The sequence below is a fragment of the Microtus oregoni genome, unplaced genomic scaffold (assembly GCF_018167655.1).
Source record: "Microtus oregoni isolate MIOR12 unplaced genomic scaffold, Mior012 000002F_ref0000024, whole genome shotgun sequence".
Taxonomy (NCBI): domain Eukaryota; kingdom Metazoa; phylum Chordata; class Mammalia; order Rodentia; family Cricetidae; genus Microtus; species Microtus oregoni.
The window spans coordinates 9,808,990-9,833,900 of NW_024543061.1; the positions used below are offsets into that span (position 1 = coordinate 9,808,990).

General features: G+C 36.6%; 2 gene segments (V, D, J or C); one reads left to right on the forward strand and one right to left on the reverse strand.

Moving 5' to 3' along the window:
* Positions 1-11,391: 11,391 nt before the first annotated feature.
* Positions 11,392-11,909, forward strand: LOC121433131. The segment is given in 2 exon segments: positions 11,392-11,465; positions 11,587-11,909. Coding segments are annotated over 2 exon segments (372 nt in total).
* A 4,372-nt stretch (positions 11,910-16,281) lies between these two features.
* Positions 16,282-20,673, reverse strand: LOC121433136. The segment is given in 2 exon segments: positions 16,282-16,691; positions 20,625-20,673. Coding segments are annotated over 2 exon segments (459 nt in total).
* Positions 20,674-24,911: the final 4,238 nt, after the last annotated feature.

Sequence of the window (24,911 nt, forward strand, 5' to 3'; positions counted from 1 at the left end):
AGTGAATCAGAAAAGATAAGCGTTTCTTGTCCTTGGTAGTACAGTTTTTGGAAGGCAAAAGCTGGTGACTGTGAATGTAAAAGCATTTACTATTTTCTCCCTTGTTAGAGAGAGTATTAAAATAAGGACACGACTCAGTTTTGTCCAAATGGGGTACCAAAAAAGGTGACAATGATTTGTTGAAAATTGCAGTGCACTCAGCAAAAACTAATGAACCAAATCTGGCACTGTTTCTCCCTGTGAATTTATCGGCAGATTTAGTAAGAGTTATGCAGGGGTTATTGCCCATGAATGTGTACAGAAACAGATATATATGTAATACAATTCTTGCTACCAAAAAGTAACAAAATATTATGCTTGGATGAAACTAAATCATGGTTTTCTTGCCTACTATAAAAAATGAATCATGAATTACAGTCACAACACTGCAGTTCCTAAATTTCACTACTTTTTGAGGCCAGCCAGAGCTACATGACACCCAGCCTTTATCAGGAAATTTCTAAGTTTGGAAAACATTTATAAAATAAAATGGAAATGAATTAAATATAGTTGCAAAAGTTAAAGGAGTGCAGAATTTTTTACTTCCAACACATTCAATATACATTTGACTTACATCAGATAAAATCATGTAGATTGAGACAAGTAAAATAATACAGTTTAAACTTAATCCTTGTAACATTCTAAGCATGTGTGTTATTAGACCTTGTATCTTAGTTGTATTATGGCAAGGCCATTTAATTTGAAGGCATGCCCTAGTTCTATAACAAATTGAAAGTTTTTCATGTAGCTTAGTTAATTTACTTCATTGTGGGATACTGGTTTTACCACTGTTCTCACATGGCTGTTGTTGCTACAACAGTGACTTTGCTGCTTTTACCCCTACTGTAGAAGCAGTAGATCCTAGTTAGGAAAAATCCTAGCACCCACAAATCCCAGTCCAGGAAGACATAAACATTCATAAATCTGGAAGAAGGATTATTTGAATATGTAATAGCTTGTAATGTGTTTGTGAATTATTCAGGTAAATCATTTAATGCAGGAAAATTGTTGTAACCTCTGTATGTGAGTATGTATAAATAATGCATATTTCCAGATTCTAAAATTTAAAGGATATTATACAATTTTCTTAACACGCACTTTAGATCATGTAAAGGAGATGCTTTGTCATAATTTGACAGTTTTACAATTGTGGTTGCTTTTTAGGTACATATAGGAAATATATTAAGGTACATATACATGAAGTGTATGACATTTCTGCAGTGATACACATTCTACAAAAATGTAGTTAAGATAAAATTAACTTCCAGGTCTATATATGTTTTGCATTGGGTTCACCTTATTGCCTAGCTTCTCTAGGATCATAAACTATAGGCTCAATGTACTTCTTTCTGGCCAGTATTCACTTATGAGTGAGTACATACCATATTTATTTTTTTGGGTCTGGGTTACCTCACTCAGAATAGTGTTTTCTAATTCCATCCATTTGCATGCAAAATTCAAGATGTCATTGATTTTTACCACTGAGTAGTACTCAAATGTGTAAATGTGCCACAATTCCTTTACCCATTCTTCAGTTGAGGAGCATCTAGGTTGTTTCCACATTCTGTCTATTACAAATAGTGCTGCTATGAACATAGTTGAGCAAATGCTTTTGTAGTATGATTGAGCATCTTTTGGGTATATTACCAAGAGTGGTATTGCTGGATCCTGAGGTAGGTTGATTCCAAATTTTCTGAGAAACTGCCATACTGATTTAAAAGTGGTTGTACAAGTTTGTATTATAACCATCAATGAATGAGGGTTCCCCTTACTCCAAATCCTCTCCAGCATAGATTATCATTAGTATTTTTTATCTTAGCCATTTTGACAGGTGTAAAATGGTATCTCATAGCTGTTTTGATTTTCATTTCCCTGATAGCTAAGGAATTTGAACATGTCCTTAAGTATCTTTTGGCCATTTGCAATTCTTCCATTGAGAATTCTCTGTTTAGTTCAGTACACAATTTTAATTGGGTTATTTAGAATGTTAATGTCCAATTTCTTGAGTTATTTATATATTTTGGAGATCAGTCCTTTGTCTGATGTGGGGTTGGTAAAGATGTTTTCCCCATTGTGTAGACTATTTTTTGTCTTATTGACTGTGTCCTTTTCTTTACAGAAGCTTCTCAGTTTTAGGAGGTCCCATTTATTTATTGTTACTCTTATTGTCATGCAACTGTGGTCATATTTAGTAAGTGGTCTCCTGTGTCCATGCATTGAAGGCTACATCCCACTTTCTCTTCTATCCGGTTCAGTGTGCTCAGGTTTATATTGAGGTCTTTAATCAGTTTGTACTTGAGTTTTGTGCATGGATAGATATGAATCTATTTTAATTCTTCTATATGTTGGCTTTTCCAGTTATGCCAGCACAATTTGTGGAAAATGCTTTCTGTTTTCCACTGTATAATTTTAGCTTCTTTGTCAAAAATCAGGTGTTAATAAGTGTATGGATTAATATCTAGGTCTTCTATTCAATTCCATTGCTAACCACCTCTCTTTTTATGCCAATACCAAGCTATTTTCATATAGCTCTGTAAATAGAGCTGGATGTCAGGGAGTTAATGCCTCCAGTTCTTTTATTGTACAGCATTGTTTTGGTTTTCCTTTTTTCCCATATGAAGTTGATTCTTGTTTTCGCAAGGTCTGTGAAGAATTGTGTTGGAATTTAGATGGCCATGGCATTGAATCTATAGATTGCTTTTGGTAGAACTGCCATTTTTACTATGTTGATCCTACCAATCCAAGAGCATGGGAGATCTTTCCATTTTCTGATGTCTTCTTAAACTTCTTTCTTCAAAGACTTAAAGTTCTTGTCAAATAGATTTTTTAATTCTTTGGTTAGTGTTACCAAAGACATTTTATGTTATTTTTGGCTATTGTGAAAAGTGATATTTCTATGATTTCCCTCTCATCTTCTTTATCCTTTGTGTATAGGAGGACAACTGATTTTTTTTAGTTGATCTTGTATCCTTTCACATCACTGGAGGTATTTATCAGCTGTAGAAGTTATCTGGTAGAGTTTTGGGGGTCACTTTTGAACACTATCATATCATCTGCAAATAATAAAAGTTTGACTTTTATTGAATCCCCTTGATCTCCTTATGTTGTATTATTGCTATTGCTAAAACTTCAAGAACTATATTGAAGAAATATTGAGAGAGTGAACAGCCTTGTTTTATTATTTATTTTATTTGGATTGCATTGATTTTCTCTCCATTGGTGTTAGCTGTTTGCTTGCTGTATACTTCTTTTTTATATTTAGCAATGATACTTGTAGACCCTCCTGGAAATTGGAAATAGACAAGATGGACTGAAAAAATTGGGAGACTTGGGGTAGGGGTATAAGGAAGGGGAGAAGATAAAGATTGAGGAGAACGTGAGGGAATGGGATAGTAAAGATGGAGGAAGAACAGATATGACAGCAAGGAAAGCGATATCTTGATTGAGGGAGCCATTAGAGGTTAGCAAGAAACATAGCTCCAGAAAAATTCCCAGGTGACTTCAACTAAGACCCTAAGCAACAGAGGAGAGGTTTCCTGAACTGATCTTGCCCTGTAGTCAGACTGATGGTTATCTTAAATATCACCATAAACCCTTTGTCTAACAACAGATGGAAACAGAGACAGAGACAGACATAATTTTACTATGTTAAAACCTTCCTTTTTGTTTAAACAGAAAAGGGGAAATGGTGTGGAGTCCCTTCTTGTTTGTGTGATGCTTTCATTGGTTAATAAATAAAGAAAACTGCCTTGGCCTAGTTGATAGGGCAGGACTTAGGTAGGAGGAGAAGACAGGACTGAATTCAGGGAGAAAGAATGCAGAGTCACAGAGAAGTCATGGATCCTCCCCCTCAGATGGACACTGGTTAGAACCTTGCCAGTAAGCCACAGCCATGTGGCAATATACAAATTAATATAAATGGGTTAAACTGAGATGTGAGAGTTAGCCAATAAGAGCCTAGCAATAATGGGCCCGGCAGTGATTTAATTAATACAGTTTCCGTGTGGACTTTTTACTTGTAAGCTGAGTGACTGAGACAAACAAAGGGCACCTCTCTCCTTGTAACAACTCATATTCTCCCTCCTGCTTTTCAACTGGACCTTAGGAGCTCAGTCCAGTGTACAAATATAGGTCTCTGTCTCTATCTGCATTAATGGGAATTCTGTGCTCACTGCCTTGGTCTATGAAAACTTCAACCTTCATTTTCCTTTTATTTCACTTCTGCTCACAGATGACTTTCTCTGTTCAGGATTGTACCAATCTATACTCTGATCAGATGTCTTTTGCATATCTTCACAGATCCTTTATTGCATTCCTTTAAATATCTCTATTTCTCCATAGCAGTTGAAGTGTTTTACTCTTCTGTTTCTCATCTGTGTTTCTTGGAATCAGATTTTTTGATTCACTTTGAAGAGGAAAAATGTGACCCACACTGATAGTTTAGTTGTTGTCATTCAGGCTGAGACCAAGCAAAATGGGAAAGAGACTTAAACTCACCCTGTTGTGTAGCATTAGTTGGCTTCCTTACCTTCTCTTCTGTTTCTTCAAATATTTTTTCTTTGTTGAGGTTGTTTCACTTTTTAAAATGAAAATACAGCTACATTGTCTTTGCTTTTCCTTTCCCCATACCCTCTAAGATTTCTTTCTGATCCCCTCTTAATTAGACTAGCCTAATCATCTTCAGTTAAGTCACTTTTTGCCTGCATATATAGTTGGTTCATTTTTATAGTTGAATAAACAACAAGTGTGTAAATACACCATATATTATTTATTTATTTAAAGTTGTCAGAAATCTAGGCTGATTAACCAATGTGGACAATGTGGACAAACTGAATTGCATAAAATTGTCTCTATACACATTGATTTAGATACATTAAAGACCAGGCATGTGAATCTGTATTTTATGGTGTCAATACTTCTAGCTTGCAAAGCAAACTCCTTACTATTTTTTCTAGAGGCCACACTGACTGACATTCCCAACAACATTGCACACACATTTCATTAGTCCTGCATCCTCACTATAATAAGGTTTATATCTGTTTTCAGGCAGCTCATTGTTCAGGACATTTTTCACCTACATCCAATTATAAAATAGAAACCTAGCAAAGGGAACTGGCCTAAGAAGAGTGGAGAATACGAAGCTAAATATAGTCTGATATTCTCTCAGGTATTTAACAATAGAAATTATTATAAAGTGTTATTTCCTAATTAATTACTTAATCTTAAATTTTTATTTGAATGTCACAATTTCTCTGTGTTCATTCCTTTTGGCTTTTAGTGAAGTTTGCCAAGCAAGCCAAAAGATCATGTTTCCTATGTGTTTTCAGAAATTAAAACAATTATTACTTTTTTACATTGTTTTATCTAACAGTGACTGACTTATTCATAACTAGCCATACTCCTATATAGTAAGAAATAGGAAACTATTTGGACAACACATATTTGTATTTTGGTGGCACACATTTATTCGCAAACATATACATTCTAAATTTTCCATGTGAATATTTATAGTGAATTTATCTTTATAATTTTCACAAAGCCTATATGCTCAATAGTAACCTTATCTCACACTGTAAATGTCCATATTTGCTGCTGAGCAGTGACTGCAATTCACAGCTGAAAGCAGCAGTCCATTTACACTGTACCAAATAGAATGAATTACATTGGATATTCAACTGTATGTTATAAAATGGCTTTATATTAAGTGATCCTGTCCCTCTGTATGTCACTGTAAGTTTTTGGGAACATTTGATATGTGTGTCAGATGAACTTTTGAATTATGATTTTTGTAATCCACATAATTTTATTTGATCCAATATAATAAATAATGCCTGTCAATAAGAAGAGAATGTGTTTGTACACACACTTTACACATCTTCACAACTACTTTAATGCCTTCTCTATATTCTCTTATTTCTTGATAGTAAGAAATAGGGAAAATGATTGTGTGTGTAAAATGTATGTCTGACCCCATTTGCACAATTACTCATTTTTGTTACATCAGTTATTGTGAGGAAATCTCCAGATTTTGGCTTTTTTGAGTCCCTCCTCTCCAACCACTCATTCCCCAAGCACAGTAGGATTTGCACTTTGTAGCTTTCTTTTAGGCTCCAATTTGGCCTATTTCTCATCTCTCCAGCAGAGGGCAATAGCATACTTTATAGTCAAGTTCACTGGCCTTAGTGCTGACAACCGTGGTAATACTTAGTACTAAACACTATCCTGAGTGAGGTAAGCCAGACCCAAAAAGAGGAACATGGGATGTACTCACTCATATTTGGTTTCTAGCCAAAAATAAAGGACATTAAGCCTATAATTAGTGATCCAATAAAAGCTAAATAAGAAGGTGAACCCAAAGAAAAACATATCCTGAATATTAAACTTCATCAGGTGATGAAAGGACACAAAGACAGAGACCCACATGGGAGCACCGGACTGAAATCTCAAGGTCCAAATCAGGAGCAGAAGGAGAGAGAGCACGAGCAAGGAACTCAGGACAGCGAGGTGTGCACCCACACACTGAGACAATGGGGATGTTCTATCGGGAACTCACCAAGGCCAGCTGGCCCGGGTCTGAAAAAGCATGGGATAAAACCGGACTCGCTGAACATAGCAGACAATGAGGACTACTGAGAACTCAAGAACAATGGCAACGGGTTTTTGATCCTACTGCAGGTACTGGCTTTGTGGGAGCCTAGGCAGTTTGGATGCTCATCTTACTAGACCTGGGTGGAGGTGGGTGGTCCTTGGACTTCCCACAGGGCAAGGAACCCTGATTGCTCTTTGGGCTGATGATGGAGGGAGACTTGATCGGGGGAGGGAAATGGGAGGCGGTGGTGGGGAGGAGGCAGAAATCTTTAATTAATAAATAAATAAAAAAAATAAAGAGGTTTCCAGGCCAGGCAGTGGTGGTGCACACCTTTAATCCTAGCACGTGGAGGCAGAGACAGGTGGATCTCTGTGAGTTCGAGACCAGCCTGGCCTACAAGATCTAGCTAGTTCCAGGACAGGCTCCAAAGAGAAACCCTGTCTCGAAAATATCAAAAACCAAAACCAAAACAAACAAACAAACAAAAAAATCACAAATGTCTCTAGGCCTTTGATACCTTCTGTGAGATTGGTTCATGCAATGTAATTCATTGACAGACTCACTAAAGCTGGGGACCCTGGAAAACTTGTCCCAGGATCTCATTCCTATTTATAACAAGCCTGGCTCAGAAGATAAGAAGCTCAAGGTACTCCTAAAAAGAGCATGAGACAGAGTGTTGGAACCATGATAGGTAGTATAAAATCAATACATGGTTTATTCTGTTTAAGAAATGGGGGTTTATCAGCATGTGTGGCTCCTGTGGGGATTTCCCTGAAAATATGTAAGTTCCAGAACACATACTGGCACAATGGTTTTATCAGGGATGCTCATGGGCTCAGATCCATTTAATTAGACTGGGATGGATGAAGTAAGTCATAGTTGAGTATCTGCCAGATAAATGACGAGTCAGATATGGACATAATATTTTCAAGATACATTGGAGTCATCCTCAGCTGAGTTTTTCTAGAAAAAAATAAGTCTCACACACTGAAAAAGAGAACTTGTCATGCTAGATTGAACAAATTAATGCTAGCTAGGAGAAAACATGTAAAGAATATTTTTGACTAGGTGTGTGGGATATTGTAGCTGAGAAGATACCATATGGTGGAGATTTTGACTGATATGCGGCAAAAAAAAAAATCTCCAAATATTTCAGCAATGGAAGGAGGGCTAAGTTTCAGTTGAAGGCCTTAAGCCCCCTCTTCTTGTAAAGAACTTGAAAAAATGTATAAATGGATATACTGGGTGAAGACAACCAGAGGCCACATCTTTTTGCCACCCTGTGTAGAAGAATATGTGAGGGCTGGGTACTGAGTCTGTAGATGAAGTCATTGGGATTTTGAGAAAATATACAGTGTTGTAGGACTCATATTTTCAAAACTGTTTCCAATTTGGGAACAAACAACGTTCTTTCCCCAGAACGGTTCTTTATTTAGAGATCGACTTGGTCTCCAGTGGGGAGAAGTAAACACTGAAATCAGAATTGTCTATCATCTCTTCATGAGGTGAGAAATATTAATGATAATATCTTTCTGCATATTAGCAGACTATGAAGCCCTGTAGAAATGGGTGTGCCTATTAAACAAGCACTAATATAAGAAAGATGTAACTCTTTCAAATTTGGCAAAGTGTCTTCATTCTACTGCACAAAGTGTAGCTTGAGAACACTGTATATAATGCCGGCTTTAAATTTAAGAGATTGTAGATGCACATATATACAGAAAGAATCCCCCAACTATGGTCCTAAATACAATGACTCAAATGGATCATCTTTAAAATTTTTAATCTAAAGCATTACATATTCAATATAATCCTTCTTTCAGATGTTAAATGTTTACTTCTTCTGCATTGGGGATTGGCTGCCAGCGTTTTCTTCTTGACTCTGAGTTATAGGAGCTGCAACAGCAGCAATAACTAGAATACCAGGTGACCAGTGAGAAAACCCCTCAATGTATTATTTACTTATAAGTGTCAATAAAGTGCATACAATTTGTTATAGAAGTATAGAATGGATTTATATTATTGACAAATATTAGTATACATAGGATATTAAAATGTATAGCTATATTGACTGTATTTTTGTCTAATATTATTTCCAATCTATATGTCTTAATCTGATCTAACGTAAATATGCATTGGATGTTTGTGTAGTAACTATTAAGCTCTCTACCCTACTAACTTTTACTTTGTTGTCAATACTTGAGAGCTTGTTTCAAAATTGGATTTTTTTTTCCCATTAAATGCTTGGTCTCCTCTAGCAGCACCTGGCCTCAGAAGTATAGGAAAAGCACCCTGTTCCCCACTCCAGTGAACTGAGACTGCAAGAGTGCAGCACCAGGCCAAGTTCTTGCAATGTTGAGTCTCTAACCCAAGGTTCTTTTTTATATTAGGAAATAAATATAACAATCTATTTCCCAGAACAATAGTTTCTTTTACTTCTTAGAAGCTGAATTGAACTGTGTAAATATGTATTCTGCACGTAATTCTACACAAAATTCTTCCTATTGTTTCTATTCATCCTCAGGCAGAAATCACGTAAGTATTGGCGTATTAGCTTTTTTTTTCTGAGTGCATTGCAATGTGCCACCTATCATCATCTACATTTGTCTAGGATGCACTTACAAAGAGGCAACCCCGTCTTAATTTTAACAATCCTTGCTGCAATAGGAGGCAATAATACATTTCTATCTTGTCAACCCCACCCACCTTTGGACTGCCTATCATTGCAACTCTAGGGACAAAAAATGTTTCTAGTTGCTGATTCACTTGTCATCCAGAACTTTCTCCTAGTACTTGTTTTTTTCTGTCAGAGTGGTCTAGGTACATTTCATACCAACTATTAGTCAGTGGAGACTGGAGATCCTGAAAATTCCCTGTGTTGCTGATTTAGAAAAATCTGTCCTAGAATTCTGGCCCTGAATAATTATCTTTGTGGTTAGTAAGATTAGAGTCGCTCTTGATTCTTTCTCAGTTGGCACCCTCTGTCTTCCAGTACAGTGTAGCTGCTCAACTGCTGAATTGTGTATTCTTATAACCTGTACAGAAGTTGTTGGTTATTATGCTAAAGAGCTTTTAAAGTTGGAAACTAAAATGGAATGAGAAGAAATCATGTCACTAAATCTGAGAGAAAACGTTTGACATGATGCAGCTGAAATACATTGTCACCATTCTGTCCAGAAAAGATCAACATAGGAAGTGAAACGCAGGTAAGGGATGACTTTACTGAAAAGTCTTTTTTGTCCATTTTTAAAAGGCTTTTATTATTTATTTGAGGGATTTCAAAGTCTTTTTTGTCCATTTTTAAAAGGCTTTTATTATTTATTTGAGGGATTTCACAACATGCATCCCAATCCCACTTATCTCCCTATCCCCATGTAGCTGCCATCTGCTCTTGCAACTTCCTCTCTAAAACAAAGTTTAAAAGAAAAAAATCCAAACCAAACAAAAGTAAACTAAAAACAACAATAAAAGAAAAGAAAGGAATAGAATCTTGTCCTGGCAACTGTAGTGTAGCCCACTGAGTCATGACATTTTCCATTCCAATAGGCTATTCATCTTTACTTGTAAGTGTTCATTGCCATGTGTCATTGGTCTGGTTCGAGCCCTCAGGCTTCTGCTACATTATCAATAATGAACCCTGTCTTGGATATCCTGTTGTTGTCCTGAGTCATAGAGATCCTGCAGTTTTGATTGTAGGTTTTCCCCTTCACATGCTCCACCAGTTCATAGATGCAGTGGATATTATGATGGACTAACTCATAGCCTTGGGGTCTGGGACTGTGTGGTAGCTGAGCTGGGTGGGTAGCTTTTTCTCATCACCACGACTGGGGCAAGCTCTCCATCCCTGTGTCAGGTACTGTACCCAGTACAGCCTCAGCTTGGGAAAGAGCCAATTCTCCCATTTTAAGGTCCTAAGATCTAGCTCATAAGCACTGGTAGTACTAGGGTCAGGCACTACTGTTTTACAGTTACATTACTGTTTTAGTGTTTTGCAGGACACTCTCTCCCAAATGCTGTAGGGGAAATAGAAAGGAGGACATAGGGATGTCAACACTCCTACTCTCATGCCCTCAGGTTCAGCTCATCTGCACCTCCAACAACTGAATTTGTTCTAGTGTTCTGCCCAGGTGTAGACCCTGCTCTCTATGTTTAATATTGGTAGTGGTATTAATGTAGGCAAATTAACTTTCTCCCTGTTTATGTTCCTCTTTGGGAGACTGTTCAAAACTTCTTAGAATTGAGAAAATAGACCACACCATCCCTTTATTTGGAGCCATGAAGAAAATGGTTATGAATGAATGTTAGTGTGAACTTCATATCTATGAAAACTTTTGATAGTATTGTGGGAAAGATCTGAGGGTTTGCAGTACCATATCTACACTACGTGAGTAGCACCATAACATGTGGTTTTCCAGTACTCTTCTATCATCAATACATAAGTCATACTCCAGGGAACTAGCCCATGATATCAGAACCAGGCAACTCCTACCATTGGCAATATGTCCCATATCTGACAGACCCTGCCCCGAAGGAAAACATAACAAGCCTGTTCTACATTGAACATGACAGAAATCAAAATAAGGTGCAACTCATAGTGAGATCGTGTTCTCTGTTGTTCAAAAGGAGTACCACAGGCCTATGCTGAGTCACTTGACCAATCCTGTGTCTGTGTCCAGCCCTTGCTGATTTGCATATGCCCAGATCACAGTACTACACTGAGCAATTCTTCATAGTCAGGTCACACCCTGTGCTGGAGTCAGCCTTACACACACAGGACACAGCACAGACATGAAGGCCCACAATCAGCTCCTGGGCTTGCTGCTGCTCTGGCTTGCAGGTAAGGAAGACAACATTAGAAAATGAAAATCGTTCAGCTGAGTGTGGACAGTGTTGTCTGGTGTCCAGAAAAGTTCTCTTATAATAGAATTGTGAATTTGTTTTTAATTTTTCCATCTCAGGTGCCAAATGTGACATTCAGATGACCCAGTCTCCTGCCTCCCTGTCTGCATCTCTGGGAGACAGTGTCACCATCACATGCCAGGCAAGTCAGAACATTGGTAGCTTGTTAGCATGGTACCAGCAGAAAACAGGGAGCCCTCCTAAGCTCCTGATCTATTATGCAAACAGCTTGGCAGAAGGGGTTCCATCAAGATTCAGTGGCACTAGATCTGGCACACAGTTTACTCTCAAGATCAGCAGCCTGCAGCCTGAAGATGTGGCTAATTATTACTGTCAACAGTATAATAGTTTACCTCCCACAGTGATTCAAGTCATAGCATAAACCACCTGGGGAAGCAGAAGTGAGAGACTAGGCTGCCCCAATTGCTCCTTGTGGTGTCTGCAGATGCTGAGAGTGTTTCTCTTTTCTTTTTCCAAGATTCTAGGGTCTATTTTATGGTTTTGTATAGAGACCAGATAAACTTTTCTGTCCTAAATATCTTACCCAACCCTACATAGCATTAAAATTGTGGGGGTTGTTCTCTTGACTTACATTGAATACTAACATTTCCTGAGTTGTAGATTTCATGCAGGGGCTTTTCTTGTGTTGAATTGTATATTTCCTGATGTTCACTTTAATTCTGAATAAAATCCTTGATACCTTGTTGCAGCATAGATCACACTGAGGCATTCGTCTATTAGACCTGGATGGAGGTGGGTGGTCCTTGGAGTTCCCACAGGGCAGGGAACCCTGATTGCTCTTTGGGCTGACGGGGGGGGGGGGGGGGGGGGGGGACACTTGGTGGGGGAGGGGGAGAGAAATGGGAGGCGGTGGTGGGGAGGAGGCAGAAATCTTTAATAAATAAATAAATAAAAAGAAGAAAAGAACTTTATATTGTAATTTTTAGTAACCAATCTATTTATGAACTTCTCAAAAACTCCTACATAGTTAACAAAATTGCTCTTTTTTAATCTTCTCTCTGATCCTATGAAATTTCTCTTTAAGCTAAAATGAAACTTGCTGAGGGGAACCTCAAAGGTTGCAATAGTCTCTGATTATTTTGGGGGAGGTTGGGCCAGAATGTTGTAAAACTTAACATTATTTATATAGACATATACAGACATATATATTCAATGAAAGGTATGATAGATATGAAGAAAAGCAAAGATGTTTTCTAAATTCTTTTAACCTGTCCCATACCATGGCTCCTGACATGAGACAGAAACTCTGTTTTTTTCTCATATTTATCAACATGAACAAAACTCAAGTTTAACAGGATCAAAGAACTCAGCATAAACCCACCATACAGAACTTGAAAGAACAGACTGTAGGGGGTAGCATTGAGTGCATTGGCTCAAGAGACAACTTCCTAAATAGAACACTGAAAGAGCAGGCATTATGAGCAAAATTTAATAAGTGGGTTCTGATGAAACTGAAAATCTTATGTAAGCTTTAATAGAACAGCCTACAGAATGGGCAAATATTTTCATCAAGTTCACATCTGACAGAGGGCTACTCTCCAAAATATATAAAAACTTTAAGAAACTAGACCATGTTATCTAAACAGAAAATTCTCTATAAAAAAAAACTAAAATGGCTGAAACACACTTAAGGAAATGAACATTTCCCTTGGCAATCAGGTTAATACAAATCAAAAAGAATGAAACTCCACCCCTTAGAATTATTAAGATTTCATCTTATTCCTATCAGAATGACTAAGATCCATGACACCAGTGACAGTTCTTTCTGGTAAGGATGTGAAGCAACGGGAACATTCCTCCATTGCTGATGGGAGTGTAAGCTTGTCCAGCCAAAATGGAAATTAATAGGGCGCAATGTCAGAAAATTGGTAGTCATCTACCTCAAGACCCAGATATACTAGTCTTGGGCATACACAAAAGATGCTTTATCATAAAAGAAGATCACTTACTCAGAGATGTTCTTAGTGGCTTTATCCATGAGAGCCAGAAATTGAAAAATCTAGAGGTCCCTTAGGAGCACAGAGAATAGGGAAAATATGGCACATTTACAAAATTGGATTCAAAAAAATTAAGAAAATGACAAGAAATTTGCAGGCAAATGGATGTAATTAAAAAGATACTCTAAAGGAAGTAACTTAGATCCAAAAATAAATATGTTACATGTTGTATGTTTACTTATAAGTGACCATTAGTTCTTAAGTAAATGATAAACATGCTAGAATGCACAGACCAAGAAATATTAAATAACAAGAAAGGTTCTAGTGACAACATGCATTAATAGCCCTAAGTAGAAGAAATATAATATATTTTGTGGTGGGTTGAGTACAGGTGTGGATAGAAACAGGAGGGATCAGGCAGAGGAGGGAGCAATGGCATGAAAGTACAGGAGAGTGATGTGGAACCCTACAGCAGTGGAAACTTTCTTAAAATTAGGAGGGTGATACTAGCAAGAAAAGCAAATATTGGAGGATATAGAACTTGACAACGCCATCTTCTGTAATGGGGCAAGGCTTCCAGTGTCAGGAATGTGACACCTATCCAGGCACAAATCTTTCCTCTACAACTAATTCTGACTACAAAATGTGCTGTGGCAATGGTAATACAGAGCTTGTGGCAGTGGTCAACCAATCATTGACAATTTGAAGTCCATGCCACATGATATCATCCAGGCTTGTCACTACCTGAATTAACAGGAATTGGAAACTAGATGAACCAAACAGGATGGCAAAATAAGTCATTGAAATGATTCCTAGTGCTATTCTCCTATACTCATAAATAAGTGCCTAGACCAATTTTCCTCAGAGAGGCTTCCTCCATCATCTGACTGAAGCAGATTCAGAGACCCAAACAAAACTTATTAAATGGAGCTCAGGGAACCCCTCTGAAGTAGAAAAGAGTGGAAAGATTTTAGGAAACAGAGTGTTTAGGATACCCAGAAAACACAGCACATAGAATCAACTAAGCAGGATTAATAAGGTCTCACAGAGACTGAATCAGCAATCACGGCAGCTGCATGAGTTTGTGCTAGGTTCATTGCAATTATGTTGTGGTTGTTTAGCTTGTGGATTTTGTAGAATTCCTAAAAATGGGGAGTGGAGATGTCTCTGACTGTTTTTCTTGTTTTGAGTCCCCTTTCCTCCTACTGGGTGACCTAATTGAGCCTTGATATAAAGGTTTGAGCCTAGTCTTTTATTCACCTTATTCCATGATGATTGTTTGAATTTTGTGAGTTCTGCTCTTTTCTGAATAGAAATGAATGAGCATTGGATCAGAGTAGGGGAGAAACAAAGTTGGGGGCCTGCTGAGAGGAGTGAAGAAAAAGGAGGATGTGGTAAATACATATCATAAGGGGGAAGAATAAAGGAAAAAAGATTCCACATACATGAACATAGTAGAATGGGCCTTATACATTTGAGAGCACACAAATTAACTGAGAATATATCTATGTTCATAATGTAAACCATTTTATCATTTTTAAATTATGAGTATTTTGTTTCCATTTATGTAAGTATACAGTGTGCATTCCTTGTGGCTTTAAAAACTAGAAAAAGATACTGGAATATCTGAAACTGAACTTAAAGATAGCTATCAGTTGCTGTGTGGGAGCTGAGAAACAAACCAAGTTCATCTTCAAGTACTACAATTCCTCTTTATTGGGGAGCATTCTTTCAATCTCAGTGAAACATTTAAAAATATATTTTCTCAAATAGGCATGTGAATTCTATGCAATGCAATGAATATTTGTGAAGTTTCAAAAGTTGATAAACTCAGTCTATAATTTACATAGAAATTTATTAAAAGGAATAATTAAGAAAATTCTAGACATATGATATTACATTTTCTGATGCATTTGTTTTATTTATATAAATCTGCAGTAATTAAGTCTTTATAAACTGTATATACACAGGCAGAAAAGAAAGAGTTCATTAAGTTGGAAAATAAAAACTTGTCTTGAAAAACTAAAAATAGAAATGGAAAATATATTTATTCATACATAATAGATGATATATCTGAGAGAGAAACTGAAACAGAGAGAGAGAGAGAGAGAGAGAGAGAGAGAGAGAGAGAGAGAGATTGGAGTGCAGATCACTTTTGCTGTTTTGATGTCTTGAACAGTTCTTAAAAGTATGCCCTGGAATATCAACATTTTATCAATATTACTTATGCAAGCATATTTTTAGACAGTCCTTTACTTTCTTTGATTTCATATAGAAAAGTCTATGTTCCATTTAATACTGTGGGATTAAAAGTCATATTAGAGTCATTCAATGCTGTTTGGTACTTGTAGGAAGACCATTGACATAGAAGCCAGAAAAATCCTATGTGAAGAGTTGCAGACAGGTGAAAGCATAAACACACACTGCTTGAATATGAAGACACAGCAGTTTTCTCTTTCTCTGACACATGTGCTCCAGCTTTTCTGAGAAAACCTGGAATACTTTCTCTCAGAAATAATTCCCTATCTTTTAAATATGGGCATTTAGAGTTAGTTTTCTGTAAATAAAGAACATGTTCTATAATGTCCACAGAAGCATTCACTCTTCTGTATGAGTCCCAACTGATGATACAACTCAGGCTCATCACACAGAACAATTGGGTTCTCTGTTAAGGCAGAAAAGACGTTTGTGCTCTGTAGTGTTGGAAATGAAGCAGAAGAATAATAGACTACAGAGAGAACTGGTTAACCTCTCCTAACAAAGTAAAATGATTCATCATGGGTTATGCTCAATACACTATATCTGAGAAACAGTTGCAGTGGGTGGCCCACCTGGAGGAACAGCTGGTACAGCCATGCCACATAGTTCTGCTTCCTTGTGGGTTTGTGTTATGACCTGTATCACTGTGGGAGGAAATTTACTATACTGTTGACAGTAATAAGTTGCTACATCTTCAGGCTGCAGGCTACTAATCTTGAGAGAATACTGTGAGTCAGATCTACTGCCACTGAACCTGGAAGGGACTCCATTTGCCAGTTCATCTCCAGCTTTGATCAGGAGTTTAGGAGGATTCCCTTGTTTCTGCTGATACCATGCTAAATTCCAGCCAATGCTTTCACTTGGCTGGCATGTGATCGTGACACTGTCTCCCAGAGATGCAGACAGGGAGGCTGGAGACTGGGTCATCTGTATGTCACATCTGGCACCTGAGATCAGAAATTGAAAAGAATTTTTTTTTACAATTAATTTTAAGATAGCTTTTACAGACACAACAAAGTACTGAGCAGACTAAACTCAAAGCTATTTGAAAATTTCTATATAAAAATTAAATTGTTACCTATAAGCCAGAGTAGCTGCAGGGCAAGAAGCTTAGTGGGGACCCTCATGTCTGTGCTGTGACCAGTCTGTGACTGACTCCAGCACAGATCTGACCTGATTATGAAGAAGTGCAGTAGGCATGCTCTGGGCCTATGCAAATCAACAATAACTGAGTACAGTCATAGAACTGGCCAAGGTGATGGCTTATTAAAGGTCCACGGTCTTCTTACATCTCAGATAAGAAAGGCAACACATATTTCTTTGTAGGGAATGTGTCCTCTTCAGACAATAAATAACAGTGCTAGATAAGAACTATATTTTATTTTGATTTCTTCATGTTCAATATACAATTTTCTTGTTGTTTTGCTTCATGTCAGGGATGTAAAATATGGTATAATGTAGCCAGTACATAAAAACTTAAAAGTGTCACTGTAAACAGAGAAACAATGTCTGGAAAAAAGCACTTTTTTATAGCAGTTTTTTTATAGCAGTAAATTATATATAGGCCATGCAGTGACTTCTTTTTTTCTATTTATTTGTGAAATTGTATTTTAGTTATGGCATTTCTCTAATATTTTCCTTCATTCAATTACCCCCTCCATTCAAATCTGTCTTATACTCTTCTTCATTTCTTTAAAATTCATTGCTTAAAATGTGTTTTTTTCTATTATTTTGTTATTGTATGCATATATATGAATATTCCTAAATATTAGCTGTTAAGTCAGGATAATGATACCTGAATGTATATTTTCATAGTTTATCATTGTACCATGGGTAACAAACTGGTGTGCTCTTTCCTAAGGAGAGGCCCCTACCCTAATCCCAACTATACTCAGTTGTCTTTAATTCTTGGTGTAAAATCGAACCTCATGGGCTTTCCCCCATCTAATTTGTCATGATTTTGGTGTACTCTCTGTTCAACTCAAATTTGTTAGTAATGTTGTTGAGAATTTACGTGTATATCTTCTGATGGCAAAAATCTCTCAGCAAATTCCACTTATAATATTTGCATCCCAATTTTAAAAACTTTCCTGGAGACTTTGAAATGGGCATATTGTGTAGATGTAACTGCTGGGACTGATATCTACAAAGTATGATGCAGTACCTTGCCCACAAAGATTCTTACACGAGAAATAGAAGAGAATTTATAGACATGATTTGTAAGGAAGGGTGGGATCTCCTGTAACTAACACATATTTTAGGTAAACTGTTTGATTTAACTTATTTATCATATGTCAACTATGCCAGAACTACTTCAATGAAAACCAAAAAAGATCATAGATTTTCTTCCCTTCCATCTGTGCATATGAATTCCCTTTCCAGATCTCACTGGGATTATATCTATGCCCATGGTTTCTGTGAAACCTCAGATTATAGGAACTGACTACTCTCCCTCCTCATCACAAATAATTGTCTTTAAGGAATACAAGATTTCTCTAAGAAATTATCCCTTATGTCCTTGAATGTAAAACGGTTTATAGCTTGCACATGCTGTGGGCATCATATTTCTTCCAGATATTGAGATGATATGTATCTAAAGGTTTGTACAGAGGAAGACAAGCTTCATGATGAGAAAACCATGTAAGAAAGTAAGCGTAGGAGGCAAACAAAGGGAGTTATAGCCCAAGTGGTGCCGATGGTGTTTCAATATCAGGCAGGAGTAATATTATGATAGACTTAGGAGAGATTGAACGGCCAGAAACTGATTAACCAGTAAATAAAAGACAGAAGTATTATGATGTATGTGGTCATAGATTTTGTATTGATGGATTTATCAGATAGTCTGCAACAAATAAAAAAATCTGTGCACTCTGACCTAATTTTATGTAATAACATGAACATATTTCACATACTGACACCATAAGTGTATGTTTAATTTAAGCAGTAAAATCATACTCACAAGCATAGTGAATCCATCAAAGTAGTAATTTATTTCATGGTTGACAGCAACTGCCTTGAAAAAATACAGTTGATCTGGCAATGTCATTTATTTTGATTCTTATGTGAACACTTCTGTAAATTATAATTAAAGTTTTTGTTTATATGTCCATTTTACTGTGTGTGCAATACCAGTATGTCCTGTTCACACAGAGTTCAGAAGAGGGTAACATAGCTGTTTCAAACCACTATATGAGTACTGGGAATTATCATTTCTCTGCAAGAACAATAAGTGCTTTTAACTGATGAGCCATCATTCCAACCAGCCCCTGAATATGAAATATTTTGTTGGCTTATACCCCCTTTTCAAACATAGAGTCACATTTATACTACTCTTCCCTTCCTATTATGTTTTCTTAGAACTCACTCAACTATGTACTGACTAACCTTTTTTTTTTTTTTTTTGGATTTTTTGAGACAGGGTTTCTTCGTAGCTTTTTTTGGTTCCTGTCCTGGAACTAGCTCTTCTAGAGCAGGCTGGTCTCGAACTCACAGAGATCCGCCTGCCTCTGCCTCCCGAGTGCTGGGATTAAAGGCGTGTGCCACCACCCGGCCTGACTAACCATTTTTGCTGCACCACATAATCTTGGCCCAGATCATTACCCACAAAATGTTTATATTGAGCGTATTTGCTCTCTCCATACCAAAAGAATTTATTTCATTATTATTCACAGTCCATGTTAGGAAAGATGGTGGACATCAATCTTTGTGTATGCTATAACTGACCCACATCTAAAGGAAATAAAGAAGGTCTTCCTCTGAATTTTTCTCTGAGAATTAAGACTTCACTTGCAACAAATCTGTTTCATGTTTGGATTCCCACAGTGTCTGATCAGCTTTCAGGTGGCTGCCTCTACCTTTACTCCCTTCATAAAGTTGCATTGCAGGAAGATCCCACAGTAATTATGACTCATAAGATATGACTGGTTCAGCCCCTGTCCATGCCAAATCTGTCATCCTCAATTTCCTATACAAGTCTATTTTCAAGCATATTCCATTGCCATGGAGAAAATAAGAATATAGTCAAAGTACTTTCTAATTCTTGGAATGCTGATTATACCTCCATGACATTCATAATTTATTATATATAAAAATGTGCAGTATGATAAGATTACTCAGTAGAAAAACACATTATTAGTAGTAGAGTTAGCCTAATTCTAATATCATATGTATGGTCTTTGGAGAATTGTATACATTTTGGCTTGAGAGGGGCACAGGGAAACCACATTTTAAGGTGGTACTAATTTAGTGTGGAGAAAGTACAGGTCTTTAGATCCTTCTCACTAAAGCAACAAGAGACTCTGGAAATCACAATGTTCACAATCACATTGTTTCACAGTCATTTTCTTCATTACCCCAAATATCCTGTTGGGGTAATGTTGTTGAGTCAAATACCCCGCCTCAATGCTTTAAAAAAATGTGGAAAATTTTTAAAAGAGAAAGAAACCTATAAGCAAGAAAAGAGTTCATTTTCATAGATTTATACAATCAGCAATACTAAATATTGGAAAAATTGTAAAAAGAAACATTTCAAAAGCCATTGAAATGTCAGGTCTTTCAAGTCATCACACTGTCTATAAGGATTCTTTCAGGTGATGTTGTAGATCTGTAACCAGCTGAATTAAGTCAACATGTTTTCTTTCTGATGTACTGACATGATTTCATCCTGTTTCCTTTATGTTCTCAAACATTTGGAAAGCCTAGAGTGTTAATCAGCATCCTCCACTCAACTTGTAAGAATACAAAATCCAGTTCCTGCATCAGTTATGCACTGAACTACATAGAGTGACAGGAAAAGGAGGAAGGAAATATACTTGTTTAGATGAAAACATCCATGACATAAAGAATGCTATATTTGAGCTTAGAGTCTCCCTGTTTCTCACCCAGGGCACAAAGTAGCAGCAAGTTAACAGTTTCCATGAGCAAACCCATTTTTTTCGGGCCTGTGTCTCTAACCACAAACTTCTTATTTCTAAGCTCATTATATCACAAAAAGAAGATTTAGCCATCTGTGGTTTCTGAGGACTAGATATGCAAACAACATCATGTAGGCTAAGATGTTTTTAGCTCACAAAGACTTGTGTTTTCACTTATTTGTAGTATTTATGTTGGTAAAAACCCAACTTAATGTTTTTTAACCAAACCTTAATTTTTTTTCAATTATTACACAATCCTGTTCCAGAGTATTCCTCACATGTTTCTACATAGCAAGGCTTGATTTGACCTATATGGAAATAGGTTCTAATTTGTAGTGTGTTATTTATTTTTTCATTATAAGTTCAGCTAAGATGACTGCAATATACATCAGAAAATCTGAGGCTCCAGATCTTCCATCTCCCTTTTCTGACAGCTGTTCAACCAAGGACTTGTTCATTTATCCTAGTGTAATATATCAGCCCTGAGCACATAAATCTCACGGAAAACCAGTCTGTTGTATAATTTATGATCTGAAGATATTTCCACAAATATCACATACAGATAAAAGCCACTTTTGAAATAGAAGAAATAAAAGTATTTATTTTTGCAGCATCTATCATAACTTTACCCATTTGTCTCAAGCTGACACTAAGAGGACATTTGGGCTTTAGATTCTACTCAGGAAAACCTGTTGTTATAAACTGCACTGAGCACGTGGGAGAAGATTTCTCCCATTCTAAATACATTGAATTTTCAGGATCATCATGTTTGAGAGGTTTCAACAATGAAATCTGCTCAGTTAAAGTTCACAGACAAAATGAACATATGTTTTTATGCCTACTGGAGAGATGTGAAATAGACTAAGTCAGAGCCAGAGGAATATCTACAAGGATGACAATAGTGGAAATGCTAGTCTGCTTGGAAAATAATTTTGAAAAGTCAGAGCCTGGAGTGTTCCTCATTGTGTGTACTCAGAGAATAACAAATAATTGTATGAATGTAATACGCAGTCATCAGTAAAAAACCATTCATCCTTATTGTTATTATGAAATAAAGACTAAGAAGAAGGCTTATTAAACATACATACAAAAATATGGAAATGATATGAAATCTTATGAATACAGTCTGCCCCCTAATCTCAGATATTATGTATTCCAGTGGGGAGACACTAAATAAAGTCATATAGATTAGAAATATGATACAGACACTGTTGCTCATATATATATATATATATATATATATATATATATATATATATATATATCCTTTGCTGTTTGGGGCCAGTGGCACACCCAGTTCTAAAATAATTAAACAGAGACTTATTCTTTCTTATGAATGCCAAGGCTTAGCTTGGCTTCTTTCTAGCCAGCTTTTCTTAACTTAAATTATTCCAGCTACCTGTCATCTGGGCTTTTATCTTTCTGTCATCTATATGTGTTTCTTTACTTTGTACTCTGTTTCTGGCTCTGTGTCTAGGTGACCATCCCTTGTCACCCTCCTTTCCTCCTTTTCCTTGCTCCTTCCTAGTCTTCCAGAACCAAGATTTATCCTGCTATTTATACTCTCTGCCTGGCAGCCCAACCCTATCCTGCCGAATTATTGGTCATTCACTCTTCATTAGGTGTTTAATACAGGCCCAGTAATAGAGCTTTACATGTTAAACAAATGCAACATAAAAGATGCATCACATCTGTGCATCATTAAGCAAATATTCTGCAGTGTAATGAATGTAACACATCTTTAACTAATTTTCCACAACAGTTGTGTTTTAATACTTGCCACAATTATGTTACTTTTATAAGAAAGCATCCTCATTGTCTGGAACTTAAATTTTTATCCATCATCTTCTTCAATTTCCTCATATCTTAGAGTTGGTGATGTGGTAATTTGCTTATGACTGAGCACTCGACAGTCACTTGTTCTAAGCACAATGATTGTTCATCAGTTTCTGTATGAACCATATACAATTAAAAATAAACTGCTTCAGTGACTAGTATATTAGTCTGAATTCTATTAATAAATGCAACAAAGAAAGGTTCAGCCAAAATTATAGTTATCTTTATGTTTTCGACAATGTAATTTCTTCATTCAGCTTTCACTGAATAACCTAGTTTTGACCCTCCTTGTCTACAGCTCTCAAAAATAGTGTTACTATGACTTGTTGGGCAAATCAGAGAATTAGTAAGAGACTAGAATGGCATCAACATTAACCAGACAGAGCTGCGAAACTACTGAAATGTGTAAATATTCAATTACACTTTGGGATCCAAAAGAGGTTCCATAGTAGTGGATTTGAAATAGATTTCATTCACCATCAGCATCTAGGAGTCTGAAGGCATTGCAACTTGTTATTGTCAATAGTACTGTAAGTTACCTTCCAAACCTCAAAATATAAATCACTCATGTCAGCAAATATAGAGTCTTAAATGTCACATCTCCTTTTATCAATGTCTCTATCTCTAATAATATTTTCTGGTATTTGGCACTGAAGGTCACTAGAAGGCTTTGATGGGATTGTTTAGTAAGGGTTCTCTATCAGAAATCGTCTTTATTCTTTCTTGGCCACCACAGCACAGATATGGAAGAATTCTCAGGATTTTCTTCATCTTAGTGCCCATCATGGCTAAATTATACAAACTAGGCTACCAGACGGGACTAGAATATTAGTCTGTAGAGCCATAGTAATGAAATCATCATAATATTAACAGAAAAAGAGACATGTACACCAATGACACACAATATAAGACATAAACATGACTACACACAACTTTAATCAATTAATATTTGACAAAGAGGTCAAAACATATACTGAAAATGAAGAAATTGCCTTCTACAAATGATTTTGTGAAAACAGGATGTCCATACTCAGAATGATTATATAAGACCCATATCTATCACCTCCTCTAATGGGAGAAAAATCTTTCTCATTTATAAATCTAATGAAGGTTTAATATCTCCAATACACTCAAAGATTAAGAAAAAAATGAGTAAAATTAAAAAAAATGAGTAAAACTAAAACCAAATGGCCCATTCAAAAAAATGTACTGGGGTATGAAGAGGTTGTTTTCAAAGAAAAAAATAAACGTGCCTAAGAAATGTATCAATGAATGTATATCATCTGTAGAAATTAGTGAAATTTAAATCAACACAATTTTGAGATTTCATTTTACCCATGTCAGAATGGTAAAATTCAATCAAACAACCAACATCAAATTCTGGAGAGCTTATGAAGAAATAGGAACTGTCATTTAATGATGGAGAGATTTCAAACTTGCAAAACCACCAAGGACATCAGTGTGAAGAGTTTTGAAAAATTAAAAATAAAAACACAATATGACTCAACTATACCAATCCTGGTCATATATCTAAAGACCAAAAATCATACTTCACAGAAAATTGCTCAACTAAGTTCATTGCTGCACTAATCAAGATAGCTAAGAAATTAAAAGTGTTAATATTAAACAACCAACAAATGTAATGTAGTGTAATGGAAATGTGATACATACATACTAATGTCTCAGGGTTTCTAATGCTGTGAAGAGATACTTTGACCATTGTAACCCATAAGAAATATATAAGGAAGACAATTATTATGAAGAAAACAGTTAATTGAGATGGCCCACTTAAAGTACAGAGTTTTAGTCCATTATTGTCAGGGCATGGGGGAGCACGGTGGCATGTTGGCAAATGTGGTGCTGGAGGAATAGCTGAATTCCTTGCAGCAAACAGTAAGTTGACTGAGACATTGAGCAGTATTCTAAGCAAAGGAAACCTCAAAGTTCACCCCCACAGTGACATGTTTCCCTTAACAAGACCATAAGCACACAAATTAAACCACACCTCTTAATAGTACCACTCTCCCTGACACTATGGAAGACAATTACGGTCAAGAAACTACAAGTCTCTTGCCAACCCTAAGATGGCTCCCTTAATTAAGATATGTGCTTCCCTGCTCCCATATCCAACCTTCCTTTATCCCAATCATCCCGTTGCCCCAAGTTCTCCCCATCCTACCCTTCTCACTTTTCTCTCCCCATCTCCTCTTACCCCCCTCCCACCCCACCCTTAAGATCCCGATTTTTGCCTGGCAATCTTGTCTACGTCCCATACCCAGGAGGATAGCTATATGTTTATCTTTGGGTTCACCTTCTTATCTAGCTTCTTTAGGATAACAAATTATAGACTCACTGGCCTTTATTTATGGCTAGAACCCAATTATGAGTGAGTATATCCCTTGTTCATCTTTTTGGGTC